This window comes from Castanea sativa, chromosome 4 (assembly GCF_040712315.1).
Source record: "Castanea sativa cultivar Marrone di Chiusa Pesio chromosome 4, ASM4071231v1".
Taxonomy (NCBI): Eukaryota; Viridiplantae; Streptophyta; class Magnoliopsida; order Fagales; family Fagaceae; genus Castanea; species Castanea sativa.
The window spans coordinates 48,164,729-48,183,760 of record NC_134016.1 but is presented as its reverse complement, the minus strand read 5'-3'; the positions used below and the strand labels follow the sequence as shown (position 1 = coordinate 48,183,760).

General features: G+C 34.8%; 1 protein-coding gene and 1 long non-coding RNA gene across 2 annotated transcripts; both read left to right on the top strand.

The window, feature by feature from the left end:
* Positions 1 to 12,244: 12,244 nt before the first annotated feature.
* On the top strand, positions 12,245 to 16,257 carry LOC142630506 (uncharacterized). Its single transcript, XR_012843326.1, has 3 exons — positions 12,245 to 12,290; positions 12,572 to 12,659; positions 15,160 to 16,257. It is a non-coding gene; the product is annotated as an uncharacterized LOC142630506 (long non-coding RNA).
* Positions 16,258 to 17,486: 1,229 nt separating this feature from the next.
* LOC142633055 (F-box protein At1g30790-like) lies at positions 17,487 to 18,707 on the top strand. Its single transcript, XM_075807334.1, has one exon. The coding sequence runs from the start codon at positions 17,487 to 17,489 to the stop codon at positions 18,705 to 18,707; it is 1,221 nt and encodes a 406-aa protein (XP_075663449.1).
* The last annotated feature ends 325 nt before the right edge of the window (positions 18,708 to 19,032 follow it).

Genomic DNA, 19,032 nt, shown 5'->3' with positions numbered 1-19,032 from the left:
AATTTCCCTTATCTCTGGATTTTTTTTGCTTTTTTTTTTAGCGTGTTTAAATGTTATTTTAAAATAAAAACAAAAATTCTCTAGGATGGGTTAGGTAGTTTCGCATGGCTAGTGTGAAAGTGAAACAAAAGCCATTCTATTTCTCTTTTTTTTCCTACTAATGCTTAAGCCATCCTTCTCCTTGTTGATGTTGGCCATTTTTATAAGTCTCAGTTACTTGGAGTTCCTATTTACAAATCTCCAATAACTTCTTGGACTTGGAGTTCCTGTTTTTCTGCAAATTTTGGGTTTAATTTTTTTTTTAATTAAATTTGGTATTTAGGGAGTGGTAGTGTGTGATAACATTTTATTGATTTGTGGGTAAAAAAATTTCAACTTGCACAGTCCACACTTCAATGAAAATCTAAACAAAGTCTCATCTCCGCTCATTATTTGGTAGCCAATAGCCAAGAAAACCAAAAGGAAAATGCTCGTCTTCTTCACAAAGAATCCCAAAATAAAACCCAATGGCCTTGATTCAACCACATCGGCCAAGGATCTAACCTCCACCACAAAATTGCCATGAACCACCACATCAAACTCCAAATACTCATGTCAGCCAAACCCAAAATGCAATCAACCCAATTGCCATTAACTCATAGAAAATTGCTGACCCGCGACCACAAGAACTTCATCACCAAAATAGAAAGATGATCGAGGAAGAGATGGGAGATATAAGATAAGAGAATATATATATATATACTGAAACAAAGAGAGAGATTCAAGCGTTAGATTAGATCCAAAGAAAAAGAAATAGAAATGAGAATGAAAGAAAGAGTCAGCTGAGAAACAGAAGACATTGACCACGTGAGAGAGAGAGACGTGTAAAATTTGGGAATAAGAGAAGTTATTAGGAAAATGCCGAAGTGGAGGTTTCTTACGGAAAGCTTTTAAAATCCATGATTAAGAAACTATATCATTGCATGATATGTTCTTGTATAACTTCAATTTGTGTTACAATTTAATGAAGAAATCGTTGCTTGACCATGCAATGGTTTACAAAAAATTTGTCAGTTTTAAATACTGCACAAAAAAAAACTCAAAATTTTAGATATTAAAACTTCTAAAAGACCAAAAAATATTAAAGAATCAGATGATTTACTGCTTAGAAATTATTGAAAAAAACAAAAACAAAATATATATAACTAAACAATAAAGAAATATGAGAGAAAGATGGGTTACATTCAATATATATGACTATTTGAAAGAGAAATATAAGAAAAAGAAAAAAGTATATGAATCCTTAAAGCAATAAGTTTTAAATTTTAATAGGTCTAAACTTTAAACCGAAACAAAATATATATGACTAAAAAATAAAGAAATATAAGGGAAAGATGGGTTACATTCAATATATATGATTATTCAAAAGAGAAATATAAGAAAAAGAAAAAAGTGCACGAACCTATAAAGTAATAAGTTTTAAATTTTAACAAGTCTAAACTTCAAACAATAAAAAATAAAAATTATATACAGTTACAGGCGTATGGTTTGGTGGTTCAAGTATGAAAATCACTTTTTTGAAAAATACATGAAAAATCATAATATATATATATATATATATATGAGATGGGTTCAAGTTACACCTGGTGTAACTCCACAAGAGTTACACCTTTTTTAAATCATAGATTTCCAAAAGATCTAACGGAAAAAAATAAAATATCATCATTATTTACATCATTAAATACTTACCTAATTAATAGCATCCTCATTATTTCTCTCCTTATTAAATATTTTTGTGTCTCTTTTTTTTTTTTCTCCCCAATTTCTATGATAGATGTGCTTTGTTGATGGTTGCACAATAATGCAAGCAACCCCAGTTGTTGTATCTCCTCCTCCACTATGTAAAAGCCGAGCACAGTGTATTGGGGTCAATGGTGTCCTTCTTTCCCATTTGTTGCAAGTCTCAGATAAAATCTCAATAACTCCATTCCCAAGCATGGCTGTTGCTTATGCTTATGTCTTCTTTTTTTTTTTTTTCTTTTTGTGTCGTGTGTTGTTGTTGTTGTTGTTGTTGTTGTGTGATCATAAGAATTGAATTTGAATTCAATCCAATCGAGAAAAATGAAATCAAAGAAAGTAAAAAAGGTTTGCGTGAATTTTGAAGAATTTCTTGGACTGAGGTGATGGAAAGAAAAGAGCGTGGTTGGACACTCTTTTCGCTTCTACAAATGGTAGTTTTAAAATGTTGGTTTGTTTTGTGCTATTTTGTTTTTATGGTGTGCGTATGAGTAGAGGATCAAATGAAATGAAAAAAAAAATCAATTTAGATGGATAGAAGAAATAATGAACCCGCACTCTGTATGAACCCAAAAAAAAAGCAATACATACAGAGTAAAGAATGAACGATTTGCAGCTCTTGGTGAATATCTTCCTAAAAAAGATGAGGAAAGTAATAGAGGTTTTATTGAGGGGAGAAAAAAAAGGACAAAGCATAGAAAGTGGAGAGAAAAAAAAGGAGACAAATATTTAATAAGAAGAGAGATAATGAGGATGCTATTAATTAGGTAAGCATTAAATGATGTAAAGAGTGATGATATTTTATTTTTAACGTTAGATTTTTTGGAAATCTATGGCTTAAAAAATGTGTAACTCTTATGGAGTTATACTAGGTGTAACTTGAACCTATCTCTATATATATATATATATATATAAAGAGAGAGAGAGAGAGAGAGAGAGAGAGAGAGAGAGAGAGAGATGGATTCAAGTTACACCTGGTGTAAGTCCTGTGAAGTTACGCATTTTTTACACCATAGATTTCTAAAAGATCTAACAGTTAAAAAAGATACCATTAAATGTTATTGCATTCCACTTTTGTCTCTCTCCTTATTTATTGTTTATTACTTGATTAAAGGGCACTTGCCCTTTATATATATATATATATATATATATATATATATATATATATATAAAAGATAAAATTTTTACTCTAGCATAATCTAAATGTATATGTGTGTGAAACTCCCTCCTGAAAACTTGAATCCCGACCCTTGCCCCCCACAGCTCACAAGCACTTATACTTGTAGAGTGAGCTCACAAGCACTTATACTTGTAGAGTGACCATCGCACTAAGGGTATGTGGTGATGGCACTTGCCATTTTCAACAACCCACTTTTCAAATGAGTCATTAAACTCTCTCCACTCAACCCGTATTCTTCTTCTTCTCCACAAGCACTTATACTTATGGAGTAACCATCGTACCAAGGGTATGCGGTGGTGGCACTTGCCATTTTCAACAACCCACTTTTCAAATGAGTCATTAAACTCTCTCCACTCAACCCGTATTCTTCTTCTTCTACTCTCTCTCTCTCTCTCTCTCTCTCTCTGAACTCACCCCTTCTCCTGCATTGACCCACACAACTTATTGGAGCTAAATGTTAAATTTATTAGCTTGTTAAATTAATTCAAAATTATATATCAGTCCAAAACCAACTAAAGCCAAAAATATTTACTTTTTTACTGATTATAAGTCCTCTATCACTTGGCAATGGAGTGAGGGAGATCTGGTACGAATGTCAATTTAAAAAACTAAACAAAAGACGTTATTTTATTCTTGAGTCTTTCCTTAAAATTTTCTTTTGCTATGTTTTTATTGAAAGGAAGCTTTAGATTTTCTTAGAGAACTATTGCTCTATCTGCTCTACTAGGTTCATCTTTAAGATTTGTCTTTTTCTTTGAAATATTTCTTTTGGGTAAGTATTAAATTGTAAATCTTTCGTATTTTTCATGTGTAGTCTTTTGTGGATTTGGTGGCTCTAGGTATTGCATAAATCTTTCACATGGTTTCCATGCCCAGATTTTTCCAATTCATTAAAAGTCTACAGCCCATCTTTCTACTGCAAAGATAAGTATTAAACCCGAAGAAACAAAAAGGTTTTAGATTGTGATGAAAATTTAGAAATTTCTGTTGTAGCTTTCACTTGCTTGTCAATGAAATGGAAGGTTTGGCCATGGTGGGATGCTCTTTAGTAGATTAGTATGGTTTCTAGGTTGTTGAAAATGGCATGTGCCTTTAATTAAGTGAAAAATAATAAAACATTAAATAAGGAGAGAGAAAAAAATTGCTGGTATTAATTAGGAATAAGGTGGAAAGTAATAGTATTTAATCATTTAATAATATTTTTTTAACCGTTAGATCTTCTAGAAATTTACGGTGTAAAAAATGTGTAACTTTACAAGAGTTGCACCAGGTGTAACTTGAACCCGTATATATCATTTAATGATATATATTAACAAAGTAAAGAAGAAGAAAATAACAGAAAAATAGCTCATACCTCTACTTGGCTTTAAAAAAATATCGGGGTTTGCATTGCTTTTATAGTGTTCATGATTAACCTCGCAAATTTAGAGATAAATTATCAATATTTGAGTTTGAGTTTAAGTTGGACTTGTTAGAAAGATAAAGTTTCACTCGTTAAGTTTGGACTTTGGCTGTTGATATTGTTTAAAAAAAAAATTATTATAAAAAGTTAAAGATTTCGGTTATATATATATAAATAAAGTAGGGATTCTTTCAAAACACTATTGACTCAGTCCGGAACTATAGCCCATATTATATATGGCCTTTATTATACCTTGTTCTAGTAGAATAAGGATTCTTGTTTTTCTTAGTTAGATTAGGTAGAGATGTAGAGTACATGTACTCACAGGTTAGTTCCTTTCCACGTGTATAAATCACTTGTTAGATAAATTTTTTTCATTAAATGTCAAATAATTTTTTATTATATTGGTCACGTCAATAAAGTTATGAGAGATAGAGTTTCACTTCTTATTAAATTTGGACTTTGGTTGTTGATATTATTGTTAGATAAATTTTTTTCATTAACTGTTATCTAAATTATCAACATTTGAGTTTGAATTCAAGTTGGACTTGTTAGAGAGATAGAGTTTCACTCCTTATTAAGTTTGGATTAAATAAAAATAATTTTGTTTAAAAAAAATGATAATGATGAGTTTGAGTTTAAGTTGGATTTGTTAGAGAGATAGAATTTTACTCCTTGTTAAGTTTGGACTAAACAAAAATAATTATAATTAAATAAAATGATAATTTTATTTAAATATTGTGCTGACGTGGACAATTGTGAGAGTTTCAGAGGTTTCGGTTATATATATATGTAAGTGCACAATTGCACCTGGTCCCAAGAACAGTTATGGGCTCAGGCCCAATGAGCCTTAAACAATACGAATTTGTAGAGTGTGGGCTTGAAACCCAGGTTAGAAGCGTGTGAGGATTAAATGACAAACTAAAGATTGCAAGTAATTGGAAACAACAAGGAATATCGTAAATCAGCTTCCTCGGATGTAAACCGAGAGTTGTTCTTATATTATATCTTTCTCTTTGTTTCTTTTTCTTTTTAGGTTACAAAAAGTCCGTCCACTTTTTCTGTCTTAGATTGCTCTTTAAATACTACTCTTTTGAATACTTTGTACACGTGTTGCCTCACCTCCCCCTTAGCCTAGATATTTCTTTTCTCAGTGCCTTTGAATAGTAACTAGAAGTTTCTCTTCCACTGTTCAGGTGTCACTTCCCCATAAATGCGGCCAGGGTGGTAGGTGCAGGGTCTTTAATGTGGAGGTAGCAGCCTTTATCTTTGACATTTCTTCAACACCGGTGCTTCTGGGGCGTTCTAGGGTTCCCCCTTTTAACCATTGGCTTTAACCGTGTCATCCCCTAATCTTTACTATGAAATCCCGAGTTCTTCGGTGTTCATCCGAGGGTAAGTTCACCCTCGGCTGGATCCTCGGATCCTCGGCGTATGGGCCGACCCATAGTGCTAACAAATTCTAAACCCAGGAGCAGGCCTTCCTTAACACGGCCCAAAAGGCCCACATTCCCATCAGGATCTTTTTGCCCCCCACAATATATATATATATATATATATATATATATATATATATATATATATATATATATATATATATATAGATTAAGAGAAAGAGCTTGAAATGATGATAGAGAAAAAAAATGGAGAAAGTGAGAGAGAGAAACGAATGATACATGTTGTGATTGCAAACAAAGTTGCTGAAGAGTAGAGCTCCGAGCATCACCAAAGAAAACTCACAACCACAATCTCTCTCTTAGTAACATTTTAAAAAAAAATGAAATTAGGAATTATTTAATTATTTTTATGGAATAGATGGTACAAGTTAGGAATATGAATGATTAGGGTTCTTATTTTTTTTGTTTTTAAATGAGCTTTTCTTGAATATAGTGTTATTTTTTCTAATCTTGTTCTTTTTTGGGGCTATTTTTTATATTATTTTGACTCATTTTTATTGTTACTAGAAATTTTATTTATTTTTTTGCTTAAGGGATTAAAGATTACATTTGGGGTGCCAATATTATTTTTGTGAGTAATGCTAGAGGCACAACAATTCTTAGACTAGCACAAAAAAAAAAATTAGGGATTAAAAAAAAACATGTGTGAATTAGCATGTTAATTTAAGAATATTGTAAAATTGTTGTAACATTTTATTATATCCCTAACATTATTCTTATTTTTATTAAATCCAAATTCTTAAGATTATTAAGTCAAGATAGTCAATTTTTTTTTTTTTTTTATAGAGTAGACAAAACATGCTAATTTAAATATAATTATATATATAAATAAAGCCACCCCTGCCTATCTGGGGTTGGAACTTGGAAGTCTTGTTTGTCTTTTTCATCCCACCACCCATCATTTTTCAGTGCCATTAATGAATTTATTGCCTTTTTTTTTTTCTATTTTTGCTTGTGCCTTTGGTTGTTTTGGTCCTCCACGAGCAGGCGGTGTGCTTCTAGTCTACAATTTAAGTTCTTGACCACAAACCCTTCAGGTGGGCAGCACCATAAACCCTTCAAGTTTGAGGCTATTTGGCTTAAAGATCCTAGATGTGATGAGGTGGTGGTAGATTCGTGGCAAGAAGGTCTGAATAGACTGGAAAATATCAATTTAACAATTGTATTGATAGATGCAGTAAAAGGTTGAAGGTTTGGAATAAAGTGGAGTTTGGGCCTGTGGGGAGGAAAATTGCGGGTCTACGAAAAAAACTACAGGAGATGGAATATCAATAGACAACAACACAAACTGAGAAGGAAATCTTTGAGGTTCGTAGAGATTTAAATATGTGGCTTGATGCAGAAAGTACAATGTGGAATCAAAGGTCTCGTAACACATGCTTGGTTAGTAGAAATCATAATACTGGCTTCTTCCATGCAAGGGCATCTCATCTGTTTCAACGTAATACTATAAAAGGATTGTGCGATGCAGCTAGGGTATGGCAAGAGAAGGATCAGATTATGGAGGAGATAGTCGTGGGGTACTTCCACTCAATCTTTCAATGAAATGGCCGGACTGAGGCAACTAGGATTATAGAAGCTATTTAGCCAGTGGTGACTAGTTCCATGAATGATGCCTTAGTCATGGAGTTCAAAGCTTGGATGTGTTTTAAAGTTATAATTGAAGTCCAAGTTGAAAATGCAAAGTTTGCTCAAGAAAAGCTTAAGAAAAACACATTTTCAACATGTACCTCGATAGCAGTCTCGATACCTCTTGATAGAAGCTCAAAACCTACTGCCTCCTCGATAGAAGTCTCAATACCTCTCGATCGATCAAGCTTCGTGGATCAGCAAAAATCAGCAACGCGAAAAAACCCATAACTTATTCGTTTGAAACCCGAATTGAGATCTGTTTAAATCGATATTTAAAAGACATCATAAGCCATCTATTAGAATGCTTTTTAGAGAGAGAAATGATAGGCTAAAAATGGATTGACTCCTTGTGATGAATTAATTAATTAATTAGTCAAGTTTATTAATTAATAAAATTAATATGCAATGTACATGACAGCACAAACAAATCACCAACTAAAATAAAATGCAACGAAAAATAAATTTGATAAGGTGATTTGTTTTCGAATGGGAAAAACATTCAAGGCAAAAATCTCACCGGATACAAGTAAAGGAATCCCAGTACTTTATACCAACCTACAGTTGAACCCTTACCCCAATACCCAATTAGACTTGTTCTGTAGTAACAACCTCTCATTTTAATGCACAGCTCCCAATACATGACTAACCAATAAATGTCTGAATCACAATACGCGACTTGATCACCAACTTAAGAAGGATGTTAGCTGCAAAGTTCTTCAATTCATCACACGATGAAGATCACAAAGTTGCTTGGACACAAAACCCTACGGTATACAAATACAACAGTTTCGTTAAGAGAAGGAAGAACTAGGGCAAATTAGGTTTCTAGTCACAATTTGCATGAACAACACTTTGCTCCACACTTGTGCGATTGTGTTCAATGTGACTACCCTTAAAATAATTCTTATATATGTTTAGGGTTGTGAGAAAAGAAAACTCAAACACATACTCACGGATTGGAATGAAATCAGAACTGAAAATCTAATTTTCATAATTTTCAATAGATACCCTATCTGTCAAGAAGCTGTCGAGTTTCGGACTTAGACAGCTTTTTAAATCTCGATAGATACTAGCTATCAAGTTTTAAAAACCAACACTTCATTACTTGATTCTTGGACAGACTTGCATGGCTTTAACACTTGAACTTGAAACCTTATTCCTTGAAACATTAAGCACATCCTAGATTTACCCAATTACAAGTAAAGTGCGTTTTGTCAAAGGATTAGCCAATAAGAAACACTCCATTTATGTGGCTAGGGTTTTGTAACTAAGTTTTCTCTATTTCATAAAGCCAAAGAGTTTCAAAGTAAATCTTAAAATTCGATTGGAAAAGAAGCTGAAGTCATAGCAACCACCACAGACTTGCTGCTGTGAGGAAAACCTTCAAGAGGTTCTTGAAGCCAATTGGAGGTTCCAACTATGATTGTGGGTGGAGAGTTCATACATTGAAGAGTTCAAAGGTTCTAAATCAGTAGTAGGATTCTGTTGTAAGTTCATTGACTGCGATTGCAGAGTCTAAGAACAAATGTTTTGTACTAGATTTGAAACTTCTCTTTATTATAGTGGATTTTTTTTAGAAGGTTTCCCTCAGGATTTTTACTGTGAAACTAGTTTGTTTCATTGATTTTCCTAGGTCATCATATCTTGTCTTATTTACTATTCCGTTGTGCATAATTTTGACCTAAAATTGATGTTTGTAAATTTGAACAAGGTTTATTCATAATAGATCTAATTAACAACTTGGGTTTAAAATTTATTAATTCTATCAATTGAGGCCTAAATTTCCCAACAAGTTGTATCAGAGCAGGTACACTTTGATTGGATTAATTTTCTGAGTGTAATCCTTGACCTCTATTGTCATGGAAATTATTGATTGTTTTGATCTGCATGATCTTGTGTTGAACGATGATGATGATATTCAAGATGTCTATTGTAATCTTTATAAATTTTGTTTGAAATCTCTTAAAAGTTCTACAAAATTAAAAGCTAAATATAAAAAGATCAAACTTGAAAAAGATGAATTGATTGCAAAATTATAATTTGAATGAGAATTTAAAAAATCAATTTTCATCTCAGTTAGACAAAATTAAGAGTTTAGAAGAGCAACTAGTTGAATCTAAAACTAAAGTTGAAAAATTAATTAGTGTCAAACCTGTTTAGGAATGGCAACGGGTCGGGTTCGGGCCGGGTTTTTGCATATCTAGACCCGACCCACGGGCCAAGACCCGTGACCCGGACCCGACCCGATTATTAATCGAATTTTTTTTCCGAGACCCAAACCCTCCCCGCGGGCCCCGTTTACCTTCTTGGGCCCAAATCTGACAAATAAAAAAAATTTTGAAGCCCAAAAAATTCTTTAACCTAAAACACTCAACCGCTTCACTTCTCGAACGAGTTGGGTCCCCTCTTCTTGCCAAATCCGACCACTACAAACAAAAAAAACAATGGCACCAATCAAAATCACAAAGTCATCAAAACCCATTTCAAAACCTTGTGCTAAAACCATGTTGTCACAAAACCCAGATGCTAAAAGCAAACAAAACACACAAAAAAAAAAAAAGAGATTGAGAGAGATATATAGATATATATACCGGCTATGACGAATCAGCGATTGTATTGCATGCGCTTGTGATCGTGAGGGCGTGATAAGGCGTGGCTAAGGAGTGGCTAAGGCGTTGCTGCGTGCTGAGGCACTGAGGCGTGAGGTTGTGATGAGGCAAGGCTAAGGGCCTGAGGCGTGGCTGTGTGATTATGCGTGAGGGGGTGAGGGGCTGAGGGGCGTGAGGGAGGGTGTGAAGATGAAGTGAGAGGCGGCTGGGTGAAAATGGAATGAGAGGGGCTGGCTTAGGGTTTCATTTATATAAGAGGGGGTTTTTGTAATTTCACCTAACCGGGTTATATCCGGGTCGGGTTTCGGGGTTTTTGATAAAACCCGGACCCGCTTCGGGTTTTTTTTTAAAAACTCATACCCGACCCTATTCTTTATCGGGCCAGGTAAAATTCGGCCCATTAAAGTCGGGTCGGGCCGGGTATTCGCGGGTCGGATCTAAATTTCCATCCTAAACCTGTTGTTGAGCCTAGCTCAAAAGAAAAAGATTTTTACATTCTTCCATTTAAAAAGAATAATGAAGAGCTGTGCACTCCCCTCCCCCTTCTCTTCCCAATAAGTCTAGGGATATAACATTTTTCTCCGTTGTTGACATGGCCTATTATAATGGTACCACTTAAGAAAAGTGGTATGTGAAAGTTCCATATTTAAACGGAGATGTATATAATTCAAATCTCTCATATAAAAAATGTTAGTAGTTTTCAGAAGTTTCCCTCCCCTCTAAAGAAAACCTAGGTGCTAAAAAAAATTGGCCTAGGTTCATGTATTTGTTGCTAAAGAGGGGGCAAGATCATTTTAATAATTTGTTGCTTGAAAATATTGGTGATGCTTTAAGGATTTAATATTCACTACAAAAAACGCGCTTTTAAGCCGCGTTTTTTAGCTGCGTTTTACAAAAACGCAGCTACAGGGTCAGCTTTGAACCGCATTTCTACAAAACGCAACTCCACCCTGGACGTATAGCTGCGTTTTAAAAACACGGCTATAGACCTCCCCTGAAGCTGCGTTTTTAAGTGTGGAAGCTGCGTTTAAGTGGTTAGGACTGAAGCCGCGTTTTTAAAAATGCGACTCTCCACCCCATTTTTCCAAAACTTTTTTTTTATTCAATTTCTTTGGAGCTACGTTTAAGAAACGCAGCTTAAGAGATGCTTAGAGCTGCATTTAATTAAACGCAACTCTAAGCATTTGTGGAGCTACGTTTAATAAACGTAGCTTAAGGATGCTTAGAGCTGCGTTTAACTAAACGTAGCTCTAACCATCTGTGGAGCTGCGTTTGATTAAACGCGGCTTAGGTTTAGTATAAAATTTAAATAAATATATAAAAAAAATAAAACCCTAAACTACTCTCTGATATCTAACCCGATCTCTCACCTTCTTAAGCCAACCTTCCTCGATCTCTCTCGGCACTCACTTTGTCTCGGTCTCTCTCACTACTTCCTCTCTCTTAGATTGGCATGGAGATGATGCTTGGAGTTCGGCCCGTGGTGAAGGAGATCGGCATGTGGTAGAGGTGTGGAGATCGGCCTGTGGTGGGTTTTTGGTTCGGTGTTGTGTGTGTGGTGGCTAATGTGGGTTGAGACCGATGAATTGATTGATGGGTTGGCTTGGTGGTAGGGAGTTTGCGGTGGAGATTGTGGTGGAGGTCAGAGATTGGTGGTGGAGATTTCAATGGGTTTGATCCTTTGTAAAAAAAAATTTCCTATGGGTTTGATTCTTGGATGGTTTTGGTATGGGTTTGATGGCAATGGGTTTTGGTCCCGGTGTGGTAGGTGTTTGGCTTGGTGGCAATGGGTTGTGTTGTGTTTGGATTGGTGGTGGTGGTAGTGGGTTGATTTGGGTGATTTTGATATGGGTTTGTAGTGATTTGTTGGGTTGATTTGGGTGGTTCAACAGTGGTGGGGTGGTGGGTTTGGGTGGTGGTGCTATTGTTGATGATGGTGGTGGTAGGTGGTGGTGGTGGTGTTGTTGATGGATTCTTTCCCAAATTAATTAGTGAGGACTAATGCTTAGTTGAGTTGAGCTGAGTTGCAATGCTTTGAAGAAATAATATGTTGTCAAATAGTTAGTACCGACTCTATTTACCTTTCGCGTACTTCGCTTATCACTGAGCTTATGACTTTTTCATTAGAAAGTATTAACTTTCATTACTGTGTTGCTTAGTGAGTTTTAATAGTTTAATGTTTTTGCAGGTCCATGAATGACAAGATACTGGAGAGGTTGATGCCCTCAGTAAAGGTACCAAATTTTGGAAAATTAAACATTTAGTTCAGAATTAATTGAGTTACTTATGTAATCCCCACTCCCCAGGTTCCTTAAATGAAAGTTATTTCTGGAGGTGGTTTGGTATCATTATACATGGGCTAGTGTTAGCATCATAGTACATGTTCTTGCTTTCCCCTTACTATATCTGTTGTAGTTTAAATGTTAATTGATGATATTACTGCTGTATTTTTTTTTGGAAGGGTCATCTTGTTAACCTAATGTTCTCCCTTTCTATATATTGTTTTCTATCCCAGGAGATAATAATTATGTGGATGACAGACTTCTGTATGCTCTTGGTCAGCTCTTGCTTTAGCGGCACCACATAATGGGCAGAGCCATAGGGTAAAAACTCTAGCAAATAGCCTTCCTATTTGATTTTATAATTTTATTTGTAAATTTTTTGGTTTTACTTGCGCCATGTTGGCATGGAGTCATCATCATTTTGTGCAGCCTCATTGACAATAAAGTATGCATATGCATTTTATTTGGCATGATTTACACAGAGACACATGCAAGCACACACACACTTGAGTGGTAAATTTCAAGCGCAGTTTCATATACCATGGTTCTGGAGTTGTCACTTAGATTAATTGATTGTTTGTTTGTTTTGCTTTGCTGCATATTGTCATCTATATTAGTTAAGGCATGATCCCTTCCTTTGAAATAGATAACAGAAAATAGATTTGATACCAAATCTGATGGTAAATATATGAGATATCATTGTTTGATTAATCATAACTGATCATATCAGTGCAATTGAAAGGAATTTATTGAAGGCCAAAGTGCTAAAAGACCCCCTTAGATTTGGGTCAATTTCAAACTGATCAAAGAGAGAGGGGGGGGAATTGAGGTGGCAGTATTTGCTTTTGTAATCAATATTTTTATCATGATTCAATGCTAGATCTTAGCAAAAAAGTTTGTAATTTGATTCAAAATTATATTCCTTTAATTTTCTTTCGTTTCTTATTAACCAAGCTTATATTTTATTTTAAAATTTATTTTCAAAGGAGTTTTTATTAAATTATAATTCTCATGAGTATTTCATTACATTTTTGTTTTAAAATGATATTAAAATTGAGTTTTTTAATTAAGTTCTACCCAAAAAAAAATTATAACAAAGTGTCACATGCAGTGCATGTGGGAACACAATTTTCAGACCAAGCCCAAAATGTAAGGGATCTTGGCCCAGTGAACCCAGTACAATAAATGTGTAGAGAGTGGGTCAAAGAGCTAGGCTTTAGTGCTTGGATAATAGTTAATATGATTTTGGATGATGAGCCAACAAGAATTGAACTCGGTTTGTGCGAGAAAGTTGGTTCTCGACACAATCCGAAGAGCACTGTTCTAGCGTATATTGGATGACCATGGTTACAGGAGTTGTTGAGATTGCTATAGTGCTTTCTCTTCTCCTTTTTTTCATCCCCTTCTCTGGGATCTCTACCCTTATTTATATTACCTCTCTCCCTTCATCCTTACCCTACACGTGGACTACATGTGGACAGTTGATGGTTGTCCCATCAGCCCCCTCTAAAAGTCTTCTGGGGTGGCTGTAAGGCTGCCATAATATTGTTCAGAGGTCACTTCCTCATTAATGCGGTGGTAGCAGTTTCCCTTAGATATTTTTGAGTCCTTATCCCTCTTGTACGTTCATGATACTCGTTGCTATCATTAGAACTTCTTGGAAGGTCATCCTTGATCATTAGGATTTATACAAGATTTGCGTTTGGCTTTATCCGAGGAGATAGTACTCCTCGGACTCGGACCACCCATGCTTCTCGGCCAAAACCACATGCTCTCGGCCAAATCCCAAAATCCATGACCCCACAGTGCACATGATTGAATGAGATGAAGGGGTCAATTTTGTCATCATGGGTCAATAGCACAAAATTGAAAAAGAAAAAAAAAGGCACAAATTTGAAATTTGAGGGGGTCTGTTTGAAATTGACCCAAACCATAAGGGGTCTTTTTGCAATTTTTTTTTTTGATAAGTCTTTTTGCAATTTGGCCTTAGTTAAATGCTATGAGCAACACTTAAGGAGTTTTGTGTAATATTGGTTGGGAGCCCAATGGACCATATTGTAAACCTTCTGGTGATATTTCTATCATCACCAACTATTTTGCAATGCCGGCTTAGTACAATACCTTATTGGTTAGTGATGAGTAGGATTTGTGAAGATGATGTACAAGATCCCGATAAGACTTGAAACCAAATTTAGAGTATGACAAGCACAAAGAGGTCACCACCAGTTTTCTTCATCCATGTTCTTATTTTTCTGATAAACATAGCATGCACAAAGGTTCACTTCTTGAATTTGGAAATAAATATTCATATTGCTTACATTTCTGTCATTGGCAGGTTCCTATCTTATGTTGGTGTAGAGAATTGATGGTTTTAGAATAGGTTTTGTTGTGTACTCTCAAAGTCTTAACTTTTCACATTTTGTGTAGAATGTTGTTTCAGAACTGTGCTTCTTTGGCCAACCCCCCATTTATACCTTTTTTTAATGAACTCCCATATATTTTTCTAGTACCTTTTTGTCTTCCATGTTTGCTATTGAATTTGGAATTGCTGCGTGTTAGATTCTTTAATAAGTTCTGTTGCTTGATAATTGAGCTATATAGGTAGGGCTTAGCTATAGCTTTCATATCTTGCTTGACTTGTTTTATTGCATAGTAGGGGAAATCTAGTTGCTTTACTACTTTTATGTGTGCTCATTGGCTTAATCTATAGAAAAAAAATTGTCAGAGGAAATGTCAAAGATATTTTTAGATGTACAGATCATATTGTTTTAATTGACAATGGGTTGATGTTTGATTCAATGATTTTGATATGGGTTTGCAGGCATTTGTCGATAGAGAAGAATCGGTACCTCTACATTCGTCTACTTCCAGAGCCTTCATGATTCTCCAAGGAATAGCCTCTACTTGCTCGGGTTTTGATATAGTGACTACTCTAGAGTATCGCATTCTTATTTGGCACCTGAAACATGAAGAACACACTTGCTTGGCATATGCACATCTCCATGACTAGACACATGCAAAATAGGTAATGTAAAGGGAAAAAACAATAGCTCTCATTATCAATCTGATCCATGTATTGCTGAACTTGATTGAATTGAAAGTTTTGACTAGATTTTTTTATTCTCTCTATGTTTTAACTCTGATAAATTGACTACACAACTTACTACACTACTCTTGTTAACGAATAGTTGAACTACAGCTAACCTTCCTCTCATGTTACTAAGTTGATGGAAACAACATAATTGATATGGGGCAGAAATTGATTCGTGGTACTATATTTTCGTTGTATTGTATTTTTAATCCAAATGAGCTCTCCCTATTTCTAAATAATTTTTTTCCCTTCCATTTTGGCATTTGAAAAGCGAAATCACTCCATAATTAGGCAAAAATAATGTCAAATTATGTCTCTTTCCCTCATAACATTGTTCTACCAAATTGTTCCATGATCATGCCTTTTGATACAAATGTTTGAATTTGAACTCATGTTTAGAGTATTATGTATTGCAAGCAAAAATTTGGCAAGTTTAACTTGACAAAGAATAATTTGTGCAATTTTACCATGAAGTGGACAAGAAAGCGTATGTCAAAATGGAGCCAAATGCCATTGAGGAAACTCTTGAGGCCTCACAACATGTTGTCATTCTAAGCATGTTGTAAAGTTTTTTGTGAATAGACATGAACAAACGTCTGTATATATATTTTTGTTAATAGCCGGTTTGGTTGTTTATGATGTTGTTGGCTGTGGCTGTGGCTTTTTGTGATGTTGGGAACTTGTTTATTTTGGCAATTTTTGTGTTGGAAACTTGTTTATGGAACTTGTGTTGGGAAGTTGTGACGTTGGGATAAGTTGTGTTGTGTTGGGAACTTGTGATAGCAGGGAAAAATTCTTCAGTTGTGATAACAGGGAAAAGAAAGAAAAAAAAGAGGGAAGAGAAAAAAAGAAGAAGAAGCTATAGCCGTGTTTTTAAAATGCGGCTATAGTTTTTAGGCTTTGGTTGACAAACGTAGCTGAAAGAGGGCCTATAGCCGTGTTTTTGAAAAACGCAGCTATAGATCGCTGACTATAGTCGCATTTTTAAAAAATGCGGCTATAGACCCGAAGCCTATAGCCGCGGTTATAGAAACGCGGCTACAAACCCGCAGGGGGCTGTTGCTGCGCCGCTTAGGCCTGGGTTGTAAACGCGGTATAGACCCCCTTTTTTATAGTGATTTATCCTTACTCCATGGAAATGCGAAGAACTTGCGGTCTATCATCTCTATTTTCCAATTTTTCTTAACTGTATCGATTACTTTTTTTTTTTTTTTTTTTAGAAACAAACACACACACATAAGAGAGGGAAATGAGTTCTAACGCAAAGGCACACCACAACTCCGCTCAAAAGTCATGGCAACTTTTAAGGGAGGATGAAACAAGTTATACTACACACAACACGCTTTCTTAAACAATATGGGACAATTATCCCTTCTTCTTTTTTTAAAGAAACAAACACATACACAAGAAAGAGGGAAAGAGGTTCTAATACATTGGTGTCCTACTCATTAGGATTATAATAATGGAGTAACTGATATATTAGACGTAAAATTTGAGAATGTAGCACATTGGATGCATATTATTATTACATTAGACGTAAAATTCATGTGAATCTGGGTGTCCTACTCATTAGGATTATAATAATGGAGTAACTAATATATTAGACGTAAAATTTGAGAATGCAGCACATTGGATGCATATTAGCTAGTGAGAGAGAGTTTTGAGAAATTGGCCAAGTAATTTGTCCTTTTAAAAAAAAAAAAAAAAAAACAAATACGTTGAATATATATCGTATTGTTATAATTGGTAGCTTAAATTTGAGTTCATCAATTTGTGCCACATAGGATCATAGCCTTGAATGTTTTATTCCATCCTAAGTTATACTTTTGTGTTGATCACGTAATAATTAAAAGGGACTCCAATTGAATAGTTATCAAGCCGTTAACATACTTATTAAGAATAGTATTCCTTATTCGTGTAAGACTTGTACTACGTCTAGACCTAAAGCATATATATATATATATATATATATAATACGGATATTTTCAATTGGATAAGTGCCGCAGTATTTGAATAGGCTTCTCTATTCTCTCGTAAATTGTGTTCTTTGTGTGAATATGGCTGAGTTTCAAGTTAAAGAAAAAAGAAAAGCAGCCATAGAAACAGGCAGAAGTTTTTTTGATTCCATCCCACATCAAATCATCCTCAATATTTTCTTAATGCTTCAACTGCGTTACGTCCTCAGATTGAAGTCCGTGTGTAAGGCCTGGTATGTATTAATCCATGATGACTTCATAGACTTGTACTTTAAGCTTTCAAGGAAAAACTCTTTTGGGATTGGCATTGGACTTAGTACTGGTCCTCATGCCCGCGACTATGATTCTAAAACTATGATTCCTTATGAAATATCTTCTTTACAAATAGGAGGTGGGATAAAGACTTTGATGATAAAAAACATATCTGCCATCGATGGATGTTTGAGTGTAAGATATTCAATTAATGGTTTGATCTTCCTATCCGATGATGATGATTTTTATGTTTGTAATCCAAGCACTGGAGAGTTTGTTACCCTCCCCAGATTTATTCATCATCCTTGTCCTGATACGAAAAGGAGGATTTATGAAACTGGATTTGGATATTCTTCATTGATAAATCAATATAAAGTGATCATTATCTTTCAAGATTTTTGTGGAAAAAAACCAGTTTCTAAGGTCAAGGTTGCAGTAATAACAGTGAGAAGTTCTTCAAATTCATGGAGGATCATCGATGATTTCCCGCAATATAAATATCTTGGCGAACGAGGAACAGTATGTTTGAATGGCACTATATACCTGATGGGTTTCTGCGATCATCGTACCCATCTTGTTGAGGTTTTGGCATTTGATGTGGCCGATGAAACAGTCCGAAAAATCACTCCACCTCCAGAAATTTATGATAAAATTTTGCCCAACTTGTCCGAACTTGAAGGGAAATTGTGTTTAATTGACTTCAACGACCTTGATGATGAGAAATCTTTTGAGATATATATGATGGTAGAGGATCATCAATGGGAGTCTCGATATACATTATTTTCTAAGGATTTCAAACTAGATTTTGATTATTCCCTATATTATACCCAATATCAATGCCTCAGACATGGGAAATTACTAATATGGTCAGAGTTGATTGATGGATGGCGTTTTTTTTATATCAAAAGCAAAACCTACGAAACTATTGAACTTGCTGCTTCAGATTTCAGTATAAGCCTTTTTCCTTATGAAGAAAGTCTAGCCTCTATATGTAGTATGAATGATACTCTCACTGCCAATTGCCTAGAGGTTGAAGCTAACGTGCCCTGATTGCCTGGAGGCTGTTGTGCTTGATGTGAGGTCCTCTCACTGCCAATTTATTTTCTTTTATTGTGGGGCTAATTTTAAACTCTCAATTAGATATTGAGACGATTTCTTTTTATTTTTTTGGTAATATTCTTTCCAATTAGATATTGAAACCATTTCTTTTTATTTTTTTTGGTAATATCCTTTCCAAATTTTTCTTTCTATTATATTTATTTTCTTCTAAATAATTACTCAAATTAGTTACATTTCAGATTGACATTTTTTAAATTTGTAGTGGTAAGTTGCACACACACACACCTTGTGGGTTTTGAATAATGACCTCACCCTC